General features: G+C 44.0%; 1 protein-coding gene across 1 annotated transcript in view; it reads left to right on the forward strand.

Moving 5' to 3' along the window:
* The window catches only part of LOC143031767 (uncharacterized), a 63148-nt gene extending 47105 nt beyond the window's left edge, over positions 1–16043 (forward strand). Inside the window, exon 2 of the mRNA XM_076196017.1 lies at positions 13358–16043. Coding sequence (XP_076052132.1) covers positions 13358–14992 — 1635 coding nt within the window. The 3' untranslated portion in view covers positions 14993–16043. The remainder of the gene's footprint in view (positions 1–13357) is intronic.
* The last annotated feature ends 555 nt before the right edge of the window (positions 16044–16598 follow it).

Consider the following 16598-nt stretch of genomic DNA (forward strand, 5'->3'; position numbering starts at 1 on the left):
TAAATTTATTTTAAAAAATCATATGCATTTTCAAAAATCATATTGTAATCTTATTTTCAAAAATAATATTGTAGATTTATTTTCAAAAATATTTCAAATTTATTTTCAAAAATATTATAAGAAAATGAAAAATAGTATATAATTTTTTTCAAAAATAATATTTTAGACATATTTTCAAAAATCATTGTGAAAATTTAAAAACGTAAAATTATTTTCCAAAGTAATATTGTGAATTGATAAAATATTATATTATACTTTTATTTTAAAAAATCTATATTGTAAATTTATTTTCAAAACCGACATTGTAAATTGATTTAAAGAATATTGTCAATATTTCTTCAAAAATTATATTGTCAATTCATTTCCTAGAAATAATATTGTGATTTTATTAAAAAAAAAAATAACGTTGTAAATTTATTATTATTATTTTCTTTTCAAGTATCACATTTCCAACATTCTGACAAGGATTGCGTTGGTAACAATCTGACGTAGATACTGAAAACAGTTGTTAACCCTTACCACTCACGTTACCAACAATGTTGTCAATATTACCAACAACTGTGCGAAGTTACGACAATGTTGCTAATATTACCAACAATGTTGTCAGTATTGTCAATATTACCAACAATGTTGTCAATATTGTCAATATCACCAACAATGTTGTCCATACTGTTAATATCACCAACAATGTTGTCAATATTACCAACAATTGTGCGATGTTACGACAATGTTGTCAATATTATTGACAATGTTGTCAATATTATCAACAATGTTGTCAATATTGTCAATATGACCAACAAATGCGAGAACTTACAACAATGTTGTCAATATTGTCAATATCACCAACAATGTTGTCGTGCCAAATTCTCAATATTACCAACAATATTTGAATGTTGTCAAAAGTGACCAACGACGTGGCTTACATACGAACACAAGAATATGGAGGAGATCACAAGAGACCCTAAGGCCTACACTGGGCAGTTCCATGTCCCTTATCACCTGTCATTTACGAAGTTCTTTAACCTTTTCTTAAAACAAACAATAATTGTTGAGAGGGGGAGAGAGAGAGAGAGAGAGAAAGAGAGAGAGAGAGAGAGAGAGAGAGAGAGAGAGAGAGAGAGAGAGAGAGAGAGAGAGAGAGAGAGAGAGAGAGAGAGAGAGAGAGAGAGAGAAGCTGAGATTAACCTTTGGGATTAACCTAAGCCCTGTGATGACGTCACTTAACGGATTAAAATCACATGACGTCACGTGGAGGAAAGCCAGCTCGCCAGAGTCAATGTCTACGATTAAAGAAAAATAATTAGAAAAGAAAAAGGTATAAGAAATATGTTGAAATTAAAAGATAATGAAATTATTTATAAAGATAATTCTATCAATAATAATAATGGCAATAATAATGATAATGATAATAATAATAATAATAATAATAATAATAATAATAATAATAATAATAATAATAATAATGATGATAATGATAATGATAATGATAATGATAATGATAATGATAATAATAATAATAATAATAATAATAATAATAATAATAATAATAATAATAATAATAATAATGAATAATAACAATAATGATATTGAATAATAATAATAATGATAATAATATATATATATATATATATATATATATATATATATATATATATATATATATATATACCAATAGCTCTTTCATCCATCAACAGAAAACGGGATTCTTTGTCCACATCGACATTTCTTGCCCACAATGTTTCCCCCTTTACCGAATGAAATCGCCCGCCGGCGTTAGACTGAATCAAACAAGATCCCTCGTCCTCCTCTCCTTCTTTCCTCCTCCTCCTCCTCCTCCTCCTCCTCTTCCTTCCTCACTCCTCCACCTTCCCCTTTTCCTCGTCCTTCATTCCTCCTCCTCCTTCTCCTCCTTTTCCTCTTTCCCCTTCCTTTCCTCTCCTCCTACTCTTCCTCCTCCTCCTCTTCCTCCTCCTTTTCATCTTCCTCCTTCTTTTCTTTCCTCCCTCCTCCTCCTCGTCCTTCTTTCTTCCTCCTCCTCCTCTTTTCCTCTTTCTCCTCCTTTTCCTTCCTCCCTCCTCCTCCTCCTTGTCCTTCTTTCATCCTCCTCCTCTTCCTTCCTCCTCCTCCTCTTCCTTCTCCTCTTCCTTCTCCTCTTCCTTTTCCTATTCCTCCTTCCTTTATACTCCTCCTCCTCTTCCTTCCTTCATCCTTTTCCTCCTTCTCCTCTTCCTTCTTCCTCCTCCTCATCCTTCCTCACTCCTCCTTTTCCTCTTCCTTCTTCTCCTCCTCATCTTTCCTTACTCCTCCTCTTCCTTTTTTCATCCTCCTCCTCCTTCTCCTCTTCCTTCCTCACTCCTCCTCCTCTTCCTCTTCCTTCCTCCTCCTCCTTCTCCTCTTCCTTCTTCCTCCTCCTCTTCCTTCTCCTCGCCCTTCCTCACTCCTCCTTTTCCTCTTCATTCTCCTTCCTCCTTCTTCTCCTCCTCGTCCTTCCTCACTCCTCCTCTTCCTTCTTTCATCCTCCTCCTCCTCCTCTTCCTTCCTTTCCACCTTCTCCTTTCCTTTTCCTCTTCTTCCTTCTCCTCTTCCTACTCTTCCTTTTTTCATCCTCATCATCCTCCTCCTCCATTTCCTTCCTCACGCCTCCTCCTTTTCCTCTTCCTTCCTTACTCCTCCTTTTCCTTTTTTCATCCTCCTCCTCCTCCTCCATTTCCTTCATCACTCCTCCTTCTTTTCCTCTCACTTCCTCCTCCTTCTCCTCCCTCCTCTTTCTCCTTCCTTTACCCTCCTCCTCCTCTTCTTTCTTTCACCCTCCTCCTCCTCTTCCTTCCTCCCTCCTCCTTCTCCTCCCTCCTCTTTTCTCCTTCTTCTCCTCCCTCCTCTTTCTCCTTCCTTTTCCCTCCTCCTCCTCTTCCTCCTTTTCCGTCTTTCAACTTCCTCCTCCTTCTCCTCTTCCTTTCTCCCTCCTCCTCACTCTTCGTCCTCTTCCTTCCTTCCTCCTCCGCTTCTTCCTCCTCCTTTTTCCACCCTCCTCCTCCTCCTCTTCCTTCTCCTTCCTCCACCCTGCTCTCCTCTTCCTTCCTCCTCCCTCCTCTCCTCTTATTTCCATCTATTTTTCCTTCCTGCTCCTCTTCCTTCGTCCCCTTCCTCCTCCTCTTCCTCCTCCTCCTCTTCCTTCCTCTCTCCTTCTCCTTCCTCTTCCTCCTTCTCCTCCCTCTTCCCCCTCCCCTTCCTCCTTCTTCTTCCCTTCCCCTCCTCCTCCTCTTCCTTGGGCGTCATCTAAAGCAATCTAATCTCGAATTCGCTTGGACGAGGGTTCGAATCCCGCGCGTCTTTCTGATTCCCAGCTACAGTGCGTATAATAGGGCCAAGGTGAGAGCACTTACTATTCGGCGCCTCCTGGCGTGGCCCCTCTCTCTCTCTCTCTCTCTCTCTCTCTCTCTCTCTCTCTCTCTCTCTCTCTCTCTCTCTCTCTCTCTCTCTCTCTCTCTTTAAACAGGGCCCTCTCTCTCTCCCTCCCTCTCGATCGCTCACGGTGATTATCGGCAAACTCCGGCCCTTCTAATGGAGGAGGAGGAGGAGGAAGAGGAGGAGGTGGAGGAGAGGATGATTTGGTGGTGGAAGAGAAAGAGGAAGAGGAGGAGAGAATGACTGTAGTAGTGGAAGAGAGGGAGGAGGAGGAGGAGGGGAGGAAGAGGAGGAGGAAGAGGAAGCGGAGGAGGAAGAGTAGGAGAGAATGACTGTGGTGGTGGAAGAGGAGGAAAAGGAGGAGGAAGAGAGGATGACTTGGTGGTGGAAGAAAGGAGAGGAGGAAGAAGAGGATGAGGAAGAGAGGATGACTTGGTGGTGGAAGAAAGGAGAGGAGGAGGAGGAGGAAGAGAGGATGACTTGGTGGTGGAAGAGAAGGAGGAAGAGAGGATGACTTGGTGGTGGAAGAGAATGAGGAAGAGGAAGAGAGGATGACTTGGTGGAAGAGAAGGAGGAGGAGGAAGAGGAGAAGGAAGAGGAGGAGGAGGAGGAGGAGGAGGAGGAATAGGAGGTGGAGGAGAGGATGGTTGCAGTGATGGAGGAATAAAAGAAAGTAAGGAGGAGGAGGAAAAGGAGGAGGAGGAGGAGGAGGGAGGGAAGGAAGGTGGAGGAAGAGAAGAGGGATGGTAATGATGGTGAAGTAGAAGATATGGAGGAAGAGGAGGTGGTGGAGGAAGAGGAGGAGGAAGAGGAGGAGGAAGAGGAGGAAGAGGAGGAAGAGGAGGAGGAGGAGGAGGAAGAGGAGGAGGAGGAAGAAAATAAGAAGGACAAGGAAGAGGAAGAGGACGAGGAGAATGAGAAAGAGGAAGAGGAGGACGAGAAGGATAAGGAGGAAGAGGACGACGAGGAGAAGAGGAGGAAGAAAATGAGAAGGGCGAGGAAGAGGAGGAAGAAAATGAGAAGGACGAGGAAGAGGAAGAGGAGGACGAGGAGAATGAGAAAGAGGAAGAGGAGGACGAGGAGGAGGAGGAGGAAGAGGACAAAGATGAGGAGGAGGAAGAGGAGGAAGAAAATGATAAGGGCGAGGAAGAGAAAGAGGAGGACGAGGAGGAGGAGAATGAGGAAGAGGAAGAGGAGGACGAGAAGGAGGAGGAAGACGAAGAGGAAGAAGAAGAGGAGGAGGAGGAGGTGATAATGATGGTGATAGTGTGTTAAGAACATAAGATTGAAGGAGACTGCAAGAGACCCTAGAGCCTACACTAGATAGTTCCATATTCCTTTCCCACCGCTGCCACCAGTACCTTACACCACGATTGACGTCACCTACGGAGATCCCCGTGTGTGTGTGTGTGTGTGTGTGTGTGTGTGTGAGAGAGAGAGAGAGAGAGAGAGAGAGAGAGAGAATGACAATATCAATACTTCAAGATATATATACATACATATATATATACATATATATATATATATATATATATACATATGTGTGTATAATATATATATATATATGTATATATATATATATATATATATATATAGAGAGAGAGAGAGAGAGAGAGAGAGAGAGAGAGAATAATGTAAATACTTCATATGTAAACAAAATAAAATATTGCCTTTGGTTATCTGGAAAACACCCGACTAGCGACAGAAGGCGATTAATGAGACTGGGCCTATTAAAAAAAAAAAAAAAAAAAAAAAAAAACGTAGTAATGGACGCATTACCAAACAGAAAACAAATATATCAATAAATGGTAATCAAATCTAACAAAGATCTGTAAATGAAGTAACAGGAAACCGAATTACGTAGTAGAGAGAAAATTAATGATAAACAAATCTAAGGAAGATTTGTGTATGAAATAATGAATATATATATATATATATATATATATATATATATATATATATATATATATATATATATATATATATATATACACACATACATTTTAACAACCACAATGCACTTTAATTCTAAGCCATCAAAGGCCGACATGCAGAAATTGAAATGCGGTACTGCCAAGGACTCGAACCCAGCAACCACATGACAAGTGCCGTAGTAACTTACCAACTAGGCTATCAAGAGAGATATAAGTTGAGCGCAACTTTTCTTATATATTTGTATGCTCGAGTTACATACACATACATGAAATTTCTGCATGTCGTGGTTGTTAAAATGTATCTTTAATCAATGGGACCCATTCAGTGTTGTACATATATATATATATATATATATATATATATATATATATATATATATATATATATATATATATACATATGATTAACTAATACATACATATACCAACGACTTCTTCCCCCTTACAAGGGGGATAGCCAAAAAGCAAAGGCATAAAATCCACTCCCACCCATTATATCCCCACATACGCCACTCCCATTCACCCCCCACACTCCCTCTTAGCTCCTCCTGGATGACGGGTCATCCCTGCATATCGCCCACTGCCCTGGGTCAGAAGCAATGTAGCAAGACACAGCACATCCAAAGCAAGACTGCTTCATTTAATCGGCAACCTATCTCCCCCGCTTTGCGTCCCCTCATGAAGAAAGAGAGAAAATGGGGGAGAAATCTCTTTGAGCTGCGTCAAAATATCATCTAAAAATACTCCCTCACCCCCTTCCCCCACCCACTCCTTTTTATGCATCACATCATCCAAACACAACCATTTTCCACTCATCCCTCTCTTTTGTCTTCTCCTTTCCTTCCTTCAACAGAAATTCCCCACTTTCCCAATGCCCCTTTCACCCCATCCATCCATCTCATCCTTGGTCGCCCCCTCATATTAACTCCTTCCACCTCCGCCTTCCACACTTATTTTACTAATCTTTCTTCACTCATTCTTTCCATGTGTCCAAACCATCCCAATACTCTTTCATCAACCCTATCTTCCAACTCCCTTTCCACCCCTGTTCTCCTCCTCACCTCCTCATTTACCACTCTATCTAGCCTAGTAACTCCTATCATACTTCTCAGGCATTTCATCTCAAAACATATTCAAACTCCTCCTTTCTTCCTATCTTATGTTCCATGATTCTGTCCCATACAGCGCTGTCGGCACAATCACTCCATACAATCTCCTCTTAGCTTCCATTCCCAAATGTCTATTCCTAATTACACTTTTTAATCCCCCAAGGCATTTACTCGCTTCTCTCAATCTACATTCTACCTCCACCCCCACTCCTTCCTTTCCTGCCACATTTGCACCCAAGTATCTAAAACTATCCACTTCCTCCAGTCTCTCTCCCTTAATACGCAACTCAAATTTGCTCCCACATTCTCCCCTTGTACATCTCACCACCTTACTTTTACCCACATTTTATCTTCAACTTCCTTCTTTCTCACACCTTCCCAAACTCTGCCACTAACTTCCTCAATCCCTCTTCTGATCCTGCTACAAGCGCAGTGTCGTCAGCAAACAACAACTGGCTTATCTCCCATTTTTCTCCATTTCCTTTAACCATCTCCAATCCCCGGCCCATTACCCTTGCGTTTACCTCTTGCACTACCCCATCCATGTATAAATTGAACAGCCAAGGCGACATAACGTATCCCTGGCGAAGTCCCACCTTTACCTCAAACCACTCACTCTCTCCATTTCTGATTCTAACACAGGCTCTACTACTCTCGTAAAAAAAAATCTTGACTTCTCTCAACAGCTTTCCTCCTGTCCCATATATCTGCAATACTTCCCACAGTGCCTTTCTGTCTACCCTGTCATAAGCCTTTTCCAAATCTATAAAAGCCAAAAAAAAAACATCCTTACCTTTTCCTGTAGCTTTCTCACATATCTGCCTTACCACAAAGAATCTGATCCACGCAACTTCTACCTGCCCTAAACCCACACTGTTCCTCACCAATTACTCCCTCTGTTCCTCGCCTAATCTTCTCAATTAACAGATCATCAAATAGATCGACAAGGTCCTCCCAGCCTTTCGATTAACTAAGAAAATAATCTTTCTCCCTTTCCGTACCACGTGCAATTTTTCCTATTTCGGTCCTACTGTCGCCAGGCATAAATTCTTCTTTTGTTTCCATGACAACGACAAAGAAAAACAGAGAAAATGAGCTACAGCCGAAACTGCCACCTTTGCCCTAGGTGCTATGAGGGAGGGGAGGGGAAGGGAGGAGGGGGGGGGTCAAGTCACAAGTAGCCATTGACGAATCCAACCCGGACGTTCTCTTCTCCCCTATACAGTCCTCAGCTTTCTTCCGACTCGAACGCCACCCCCTCCTCCTCCCACCCTCCTCCTCCTCCTCCGCCACCGCCCCCCTCCGCCAGCAGTCCAGGCACGGCCTACCCGGGGTTACCACTGCCAGCGGCCCTATTTGGCATCGTGACACTCGTATGGTGCAAGAAAACAAGAACTTGGTTTATGCGACACTGTCTATAGCAAGCGCTCCCCGCGCAGGTGTGATTGTGCGCGCGCGCGCGCGCGACACCGCACGGGGCACACACACCAAGTTTTACCTTTCGTAGTGGAGGCACAGGGGAAACGGGCCGTCCTGGACTAGGGTACGTTCCGTAAAAAACACAGGGAGAGGAGGAGGAGGAGGAGGAGGAGGAGGAAGAGGAACGAAGAAAAGGTGAGAGAGAGAGAGGAGAGGAAAAGATAAAGAGATAAAAGGAATGGAAAGAGACTAAGGAGAGTAGGCAGGCTTTCATTTATCTATTTATTTATTCATTTATTTATCATGGCCACCCTACTCGTAGACCAAAATCTCTTTCGGGGTTTTCTCTTTTCTCCTCTTTCAAAGAGGAGGAAGAAAGGGAAGGCGGCAGAGAAGGAAGAGGAGAGAGAGGAAATCAGAGGAGGAAGAAGAGGAAGAGAAGGAGCTTGGGAAGGAGGTAGAAGAGGAAGATTAAGAGGAGGAAATGGAAAAAGAGAAGAAATAATGAAGCCGAGATGGAAGACAGAAAAGGACGAGGACGGGAAGAAAGAGGAGGAAGAGGTGAGAAAGGGTAGAAGAGGTAGAGGAGGAGGAAGAGGGAGATGAGGAGGAGGAGGAGGAAGAGGAGGAGGAGGAGGAGGAAGAGGAGGCTGTCTGGCTGGGCGACAGGCAGCAGCCAGCTTCTACGCCATTTTCAGACACCCTGCCCCCCGACAGCCTTCCAGCATCACTGGACAGCCCTCCATGCCCACCCTCCCCCTCCATGCCCCCCCTCCCCCTCGCCCCGCCCCCAGCCCCGCTTTCCAAGGACCTCAAGAGTGCTACTTCGATCTCATCGCCGACTTAACCGAACATGTGTGAAATGCGACGACTACAGAAATAATGATAATGATAACAATTGTAATAATATTAAGAATGATAATAGTAATAATAATAATAATAATAATAATAATAATAATAATAATAATAATAATAATAATAATAATAATAATAATAATAATAATAATTATAATAATAATAACAACAACAACAATGATAATAATGATAATCTCCAAATATGTCGTGACGACCATACATTATTCAGGAAACGTACTTTGAAGAGGTACGCCTAGGGAAAGTCGTACTGAAAATGAATAAACAAAGAAATGAGTAAATAAATGAATATCATAAATGAATAAATGAAATACAGACACCTTCCCAGCACCCTCAACCTACCCAAGATACGTTCCTGAATAGGTCCACAAAGTTTGCACAAGAAACGCACTTGAATAAAAACACACAGACACGATCACCGCCTTCCCTTTCATGTGCAAATTTGCTACATGTAAACAAACACAAGGCCATGCATACACAAAAACTTATATGAACAGGTGTGTAATATACATGTACGCATGTAAATGTATACATGGGTACGTACATGTGTGTATATACAGTATACATGGTTCAGACCCTTTTACGATCTGCGTGGCAAGATGGTAGCAGACGGGATTTCTCATCATGAGAGCCCGGGATCGAAGCTTTGCGATTGCTGGATTTGTTTGCAAAATATCACAACAATTGATTCACTCCATAATATACACATATATACACACACACACACGCGTTTACTTGTAAATGTATATAATATAAAGATAGCGCTAAATGCTCTAACATATTAGTAAGATGAACTGTAGATCCAACTTTCGGAGAAAAGAATGTTGTACGACCACCGGATCTCCTCTCCACGCTGAAGAGGATCACAGACAGTGATCATAATATACGTATTTTCGTATAACATTTTCCCCGACAGTGGGATCTACAGTTCGTATAAAGATATATTCAAGAAACATGGAGATACATCTCGATCGAGTGAGTGGCGTCCTTTCAAAACATCGTACCAAGTCTCACCCCCAACCCCATCCCTCGCGACCGGGAAGCCATTTTGTCTCCGATTCCGTCCCCTTTCAGTCGTGAGCGGGGTTTCCTTCGGGCGAATAAAATCGCCTGTCAACACCCAGGACACATGTCTACTAGACGAGATATGATCGTAAAACGACATCCTGAACAGTAACTTTTCTCTTGCACGATTTTACCCACGGCGTGGCCCTCCCCTTGAGAGCATCCCCCGACCGACAGGGACCCCAGTGGCTAGGTTGACCCCCGTCAGCTGATTCAAAGCGTCTGTCGTCTGTCAACAGTCCCAGAGTCGACATGACGTCATTCCTAGGCCACGCCCCCTTTCACATTGGGAAGGGACTTGCTAATGCGCTTTTAGCCTTGGAGACAACATTGCGTCGAGGAGGCGGAGTCATAGGCATTCTTCTCCAATCATAAATGAATGGTGCGTGTCTCTGATCCGTAGGGGGGGTCACTTAGAACCCCCTCAAATGGTGAAACGCATGCCGTCAGTACCTCATACGGGGTGATATAGATTTAGGGTCCCACTTTTGAAAGATTTTAAGAACATAAGAATGGAAGAGACTATGAAGCCTATACTAGGCAGCTCCATGTCCATTACCACTTGTCATTCACATCCATAACGTTATCTAACCTTTTCATAAAACAACCGATATTCCTGGCGATCGCATTCTACCATGAAGAAGCACTTCTAATAACTTTATTGACCATACCTACAAAGATTAATTGTAGATTTTTCTACGTGTAGATAATTCAATAAACTAGATCAACTCAACTAGAAAACCAATAGAAATTCTTGTTATTGGTAGAAATCTTTCATCACGTCGAGCGAAACGATTTGATAATATCGCCATCCTGTGAAATAATAAAGTTGTTCTATGGTATGCAGGATGCCACCAACGCTTGCAGTAAGAACAAGCCACAGAATGTACCTGTCATATCATGGGTGATGGACAAAGAACAAAAAGAAATTTGTTTGAAGATGTTACCTGCCGATAGATTTGGCGGAGTAAATAAATCTAATATGGAAGTGGGTAGAAACAACTTCGCTAACCGTGTAGTTAATGAATGGAATAGACTTCCTGCAGAGGCAGTGCAATGTAGTTCAGTTCGAAAATTTAAAATTCGTTTAAACATCTAAGCAAGATGCTGTAATGACTGCCATTTATTTTATATTACTTGTTTATAATTATTTGACTGCTTATTATTTACTTAGATTATCATTTATTATAATTTATCTGTCAATTTATTATTATTTACTATTTACCTGTTTGTTTATTATTTACCTATACCTATGCATTTATTTATTTTGTTTATTATTATTTATATTATTATAATTTTTATTTTCTATTCTATTTTATTTATCATTATTATATATTTTTTCTCATCCGACGTAGCTATGGACCAAAAGGTCTCCTGTCGTCACGCTCCGCCTTTGTAATCCTTTGTAACACCAATCGTGGACAAAACCTTAAATAGATTTGGCGGAGTAAACACCAATTGCGGACAAAATCTTAAATGACTGCACACGATATTAGATTTGGCGGAATAAGCCACCAATTGCGGACAAAAACTTAATTGACTGTACTCGGTATTGCAGATAACACCTCAACTGACTGCAGACTGTTTCGTTCAATGACACCTTTTCAAGTACAAAGACGAGAAGTACAAACCCTGAGTATATAAAAGCCTCTTGGAAGCTCCCAGTATTTTGTTTTTTTCCTCACAAGGGCGTCCTCTATGTCACACAGGAACAATCCACCTTCACACAAATATGCCGGGACGGACATGTCTGGTTGGAGACCCAGAAAGCATTGGTGTTACGGTTTTGTGTGCGCGGAGTAGGAAGGCGATGGATTGGATGTGTATGCCTATATAACGTTCTCTAATGTTCAAAGGGGACTTCACCAATGTCGCACCACTGTTACACCTCCGCCCTCGGGAAGGTCATGGTCAATAAAATCATCCAGCATGCACTACACACTCCATTTTTACCCCCCTTTCTTTCGGAGCATCGTCGGGTCCTTAGGACTCCCGCACAGGAACCACCAGAATGAATCCTAGTAGGAAAGGCATGGTCAACAGGCAGGACTCGTCTATCGGCGACAACAGACAGGTTCTCTCAGGTCAAAGGGGTTCCTCACTATCGCAACATCAGCAGTTTCGTGCCGAACAGATACACCATTTTTCTTTCTTATGTCGCAATTGCATTATTTATTTTTCAACATTTGTTGGAGAGGACAAATATATTGTTTCTTTCTATCCTTAGCTGCTGCACAACGGGTATCGAAAGCGACTCGAGAGAATGGTCTCGAGAGACTGTGAAAAACAAGTGAATTCCATACCAATTTCACTGTGCCAACCTCTGCTGATTGCCTAGGTTACGTGATACAACAACACGATCCAGGTACCAACAACTCGAGAAAACGTGTCAACAGCTTCCCGGGTTATGATTTCGTGATTTCTTTCTACTTGAGTTGGGTCAGAGCAGATTTTCGCGATTTTGGTACGCTCCTTGCATCATCTTGGAATAATTACTATGGTGAGTTCACTCACTTGACCACATAATCAATAGGGGATAGCATTCTGACTTCATCGTCACTCGTGTTTATGGCCTTCCACATGCACACGTTACCTTGTGAGATTTCTTCAGAGCAATTCCTCAAATCATTGAATGGTTACTGTGTTGAAACACAATGGCAAAAGCCGACAAGACTGTGAGAATCAACACGGTGTGAGATCGAAACCTTTATTGGTACGACGTTTCGATTGTTACAGCTTTTTCAAGTACAGACATATGGCAAACACTCTGAGTACATATAGGCCGTCGGCCTATATGTACTCAGAGTGTTTGCCATATGTCTGTACTTGAAAAAGCTGTAACAAGCGAAACGTCGTACCAATAAAGGTTTCGATCTCACACCGTGTTGATTCTCACAATGGTTAATGTGTTCTGGATGATTTCACCAATGTCTTCCAGCATCTCCAATACTGACCTAGTAAGTCATAAAAACCCGTTGCCACATTTTCCGAATCATGGTCCTCTTCCACTGTGAAGGGTGACTCTTCTTGGAGGAAGGGTAGTTCCCCAAACTTCTTGAGGTTATTTTGATTACATTGTGATCACTCCTGCCCTACTCATGCCAGGTTCCCCTCGAAAATATCTGTCACGGCTAGAAGAAGTGCATCTCTACATTGGGCAACATGTGTGCAAATATTCTAAATATCTACCTGGATCTAACACTCATAGATCATGGATTTCGCATAACTAAGAACATGCAAATGGTTTCAATGCACTCCGGGATTTCCCCTACTCATTTTTGAAAGATCACAAACACCATGAACGCCTCGTCAATAGGAATATATGACAAAAACAATGTATTGTAGCACAGGACGCAACTGTAACGAGTCCAAATTATAAATGTGTCTTATGAAGAAAAAAAAAGTGTGTTGTATGAACCAGTTACAATGCCAATTGTATTACTTGAACGCGGTTTTTTTTTTCAGCTAATCTTGGTGTGTGTGTGTGTGTGTGAGAGAGAGAGAGAGAGAGAGAGTCTACCTGCCTGTCTAATTGGTCTCTTCTCGTTCCAGTGTAACCGGAGTGCCGAGTGCCACTTTAACGAGCGTCTCGAGCCGACCTACTACAACACCTACCAGAGCCACAAGTTCCCGGGGCGCTACATCGCTATTGCCAAGAATGGGCGCGTCAAGCGAGCCCGGAGAGTTCGGGAAGCCCTGGGGAGGGAACACTTCTTTCTGCCGCGGAACAAGCCCCTCGACGAGGTCAACCGGATCATCAAAGAAGCCCATCGACAGCACCCGCCCGTCCGTCACGAACGACATCGCCAGCGCCCCCAGCAGCGTTGCTCGGGCTACGAGGACTCGTCCGGTAGGAAACAGGGCGCCGTGGTGACGACGGCAGCGACGACGACGACGACGACGACGATGACGGAGACGAAGGGAACGTCTGGGGGTCGTGTGGGGAGCGGACGCCGGCGGCATCAGAACACGGCTTCGAGGTCCAAAGGGGGGAGAGGGAGAGGTCATCGGCATAGAAATCGTGATAGTGCGAAAGTTAGTGAACCTAGTGAGGGTGACAGGGCCAGGGCCGGTAGTGGCACCGCAGACGGCCGCGGACACGTGAGGCCCCATGGCCCCAAACATACTAAGGACCCAACTGGTGGCAGCAAACACAGAAAAGGGAAAGGAAGGAGAGGAGGAGGAGGAGGGAGAGGTGCGAAAGAAGAGAAGGAGAAGGAGGAGGAGAAGGAGGAAAGTGTCGGCGGGGTGACTCCGTCTCGCGGGCCCGGGAGAAGACCACCATCGCGCTGTCCGCCGGGTAGGTCCTCCAAGCACTGCAGAAGGCGACGACAGTGCAAGAGGCGATGCCGAGGAAGGTGCAGGAGGAGATGCGACCGACAGCGCACTTCGACTTCCTCCAGCGACAAGGAGGGGGACCCAGCCAAGTCTAAGGATGGTGGTCGCAGGAGACAGGGTCGGGTATTAAAGGGGCAGCGCAGGAAAGGACACCAGCAGCGTCCTTCTGCTGCTGCCACTTCAGGCGGCTGGGAGAAGGACAACTTCTCCGAATCAACGCCGACGGCGACGCTTCCACCAACCAAATCGTCATCGCCGTCGTCGTCGTCGTCAGCCGCCGCCACGACGACATTGGCGCGGGTCGTCAGCGGAACGGCGGCGGCGAAGAAGACGACGACGGAACAAGAGGAGCCGCCCACCAAAAGGCGCTCCTCGAGGCGGCACAAGTCACGGCGCCGCCAACAGCAGCAGCAGCAGCAGCAGCAACAAGAGGAGCAGCTGAAGAAGCGGCGAGGCCGCCAGCAGCAGCAGCAGCAGCAGCAGCAGCAGGAAAAGGAAGGGGAGGGCAAGGGGAAGGGCGCCGCCGGCCCTGCCAACACCATCAAGGATTCCGTCACCCTTCTCGCCTTCCACAACGCCACAAGCCGGGTCGTCAGCCTTGATACTCCCGCCGGAGGCGGTAACGGCGGCGGGAACGACACCCGGCCGCCCTTTCTGGCCGCGCCCTGGTCCAAAGCCCCCTACCAACACGACGGGGCCGGGGAGGGCGGCGAACGAGACCAGCAGCAGCAGCAGCAGCAGCAGCAGCAGCCGCCCCGGGGGCGAAGGAGACGAGGGCGGCAACGGGTTGGGTTGGGCAGGACCCTGGGCGGCCTGGGCGCGGGAGTGGGCGTCTTCCGCCGTCAGTAGCGGCGTCACGCCCAGTGTATATATGGCGCCCGCGATACTGACCCTATACAGAGGCTTTGTGGACGCATGTAAATACATGGCTGCGGCGTGCCACCGCAGCGGTGGTCAGGCCGCACGGGCCGTACCTATTTATTAGCTATTTATTGCTCCTGCGGCTGCGGCTGCGGCCCGCTCTGCCCCCGCCGCATGATGACGACGATGAGGATGGATCGAATGCCGGCCTTCGTCAGGAGAGGTGCGGCCCTGCTCGCAGCAGTTGGTCCCGACCCATCCACTCCCGGCCTGCCTGCCTGCCTGCCTGCCTGCCTGCCTGCCTGCCGCCCAGCTGCTGAAGGGCCCCAAACGGCAGCTGGTGGACAGAGTCAACGGTAGCAGTAGTGGTGCCGTGTATTTGCTCGCCGTGGTGCTAAGCTTCGACGCGTGCGTGCTGTACACAAGTGGCGCAAAAGAGAGCGTAACAAGAGTGTGGTTGGTGCCAGTGGTGGGCACACCATGCGATACGAGGCGTGTGAACCGGGAGGCGGATACCAACGCTCCAGCGCGACTCAACCGCCGGAGAAAGCGTAACAATGTTGAGTTGCGTGCGTCCCGCCATCTTGCGGGTGCTACCTTGTGTATGATTGTGCCATATTGTGGGAAGAGTATAATGTAATATAATGAGCAAAACTGTCAGAATGTACATGATATGCTACGGTATTTGTGTGTGTGCATGTACACTTTGGTATGCATATGCTAAATGTATATACTAAATACAGTGAAATGTATATGTAACGTACTGTATGTATAAACATATATAAATGTGTATGATTTATATGCCATACATAAATTATATTTATACTGTAAACACACGCGCACACACACATGCACACATACATATATATCTAATGTGTGTGAATGTGTATGTTATTGTTCGAATGTACGTTCGTATATATATCCGTGTATATGTATTGTATCTGTGTGTGTGCCTGTGTGTGTGTGTACATATTCATACATACAAACATACATATATTAACACAAACACGACTACGCATGCGCGCGCGCACACACACACGCACACACATATTATATATATATATATGTATATATATATATACATATATATATATATATACATATATATATATATATATATATATATATATATATATATATATATATATATATATATATATATATATATATATATATACATATGGATAAGTGCATCCAGTACATTTAAGTATACTGATACATGCATAAATATGTATATACATTAATACATATTACGCAACATCAATATTCACTTACATATACATATATCAACGTACATACAGTACTCACCCAACAAAGACAAATACACAATATATATATATATATATATATATATATATATATATATATATATATATATATATTTATATATATATATATATATATATATATATACGTGCGTGTTTACATATGAATGTGTGTTTACACACACATATATATATATATATATATATATATATATACATGTGAGTGTGTGTGTAGTATATGTGCGTGTGTGTGTGTGCCTATAGGTATGTGCTTATGCATAAACATATATACAAAGGTGGAAAAAGACGTCACGGATCTAGTTTCGAGT

This window comes from Oratosquilla oratoria, chromosome 12 (genome assembly GCF_046742065.1).
Source record: "Oratosquilla oratoria isolate Oo_2021 chromosome 12, ASM4674206v1, whole genome shotgun sequence".
Lineage (NCBI taxonomy): Eukaryota > Metazoa > Arthropoda > Malacostraca > Stomatopoda > Squillidae > Oratosquilla > Oratosquilla oratoria.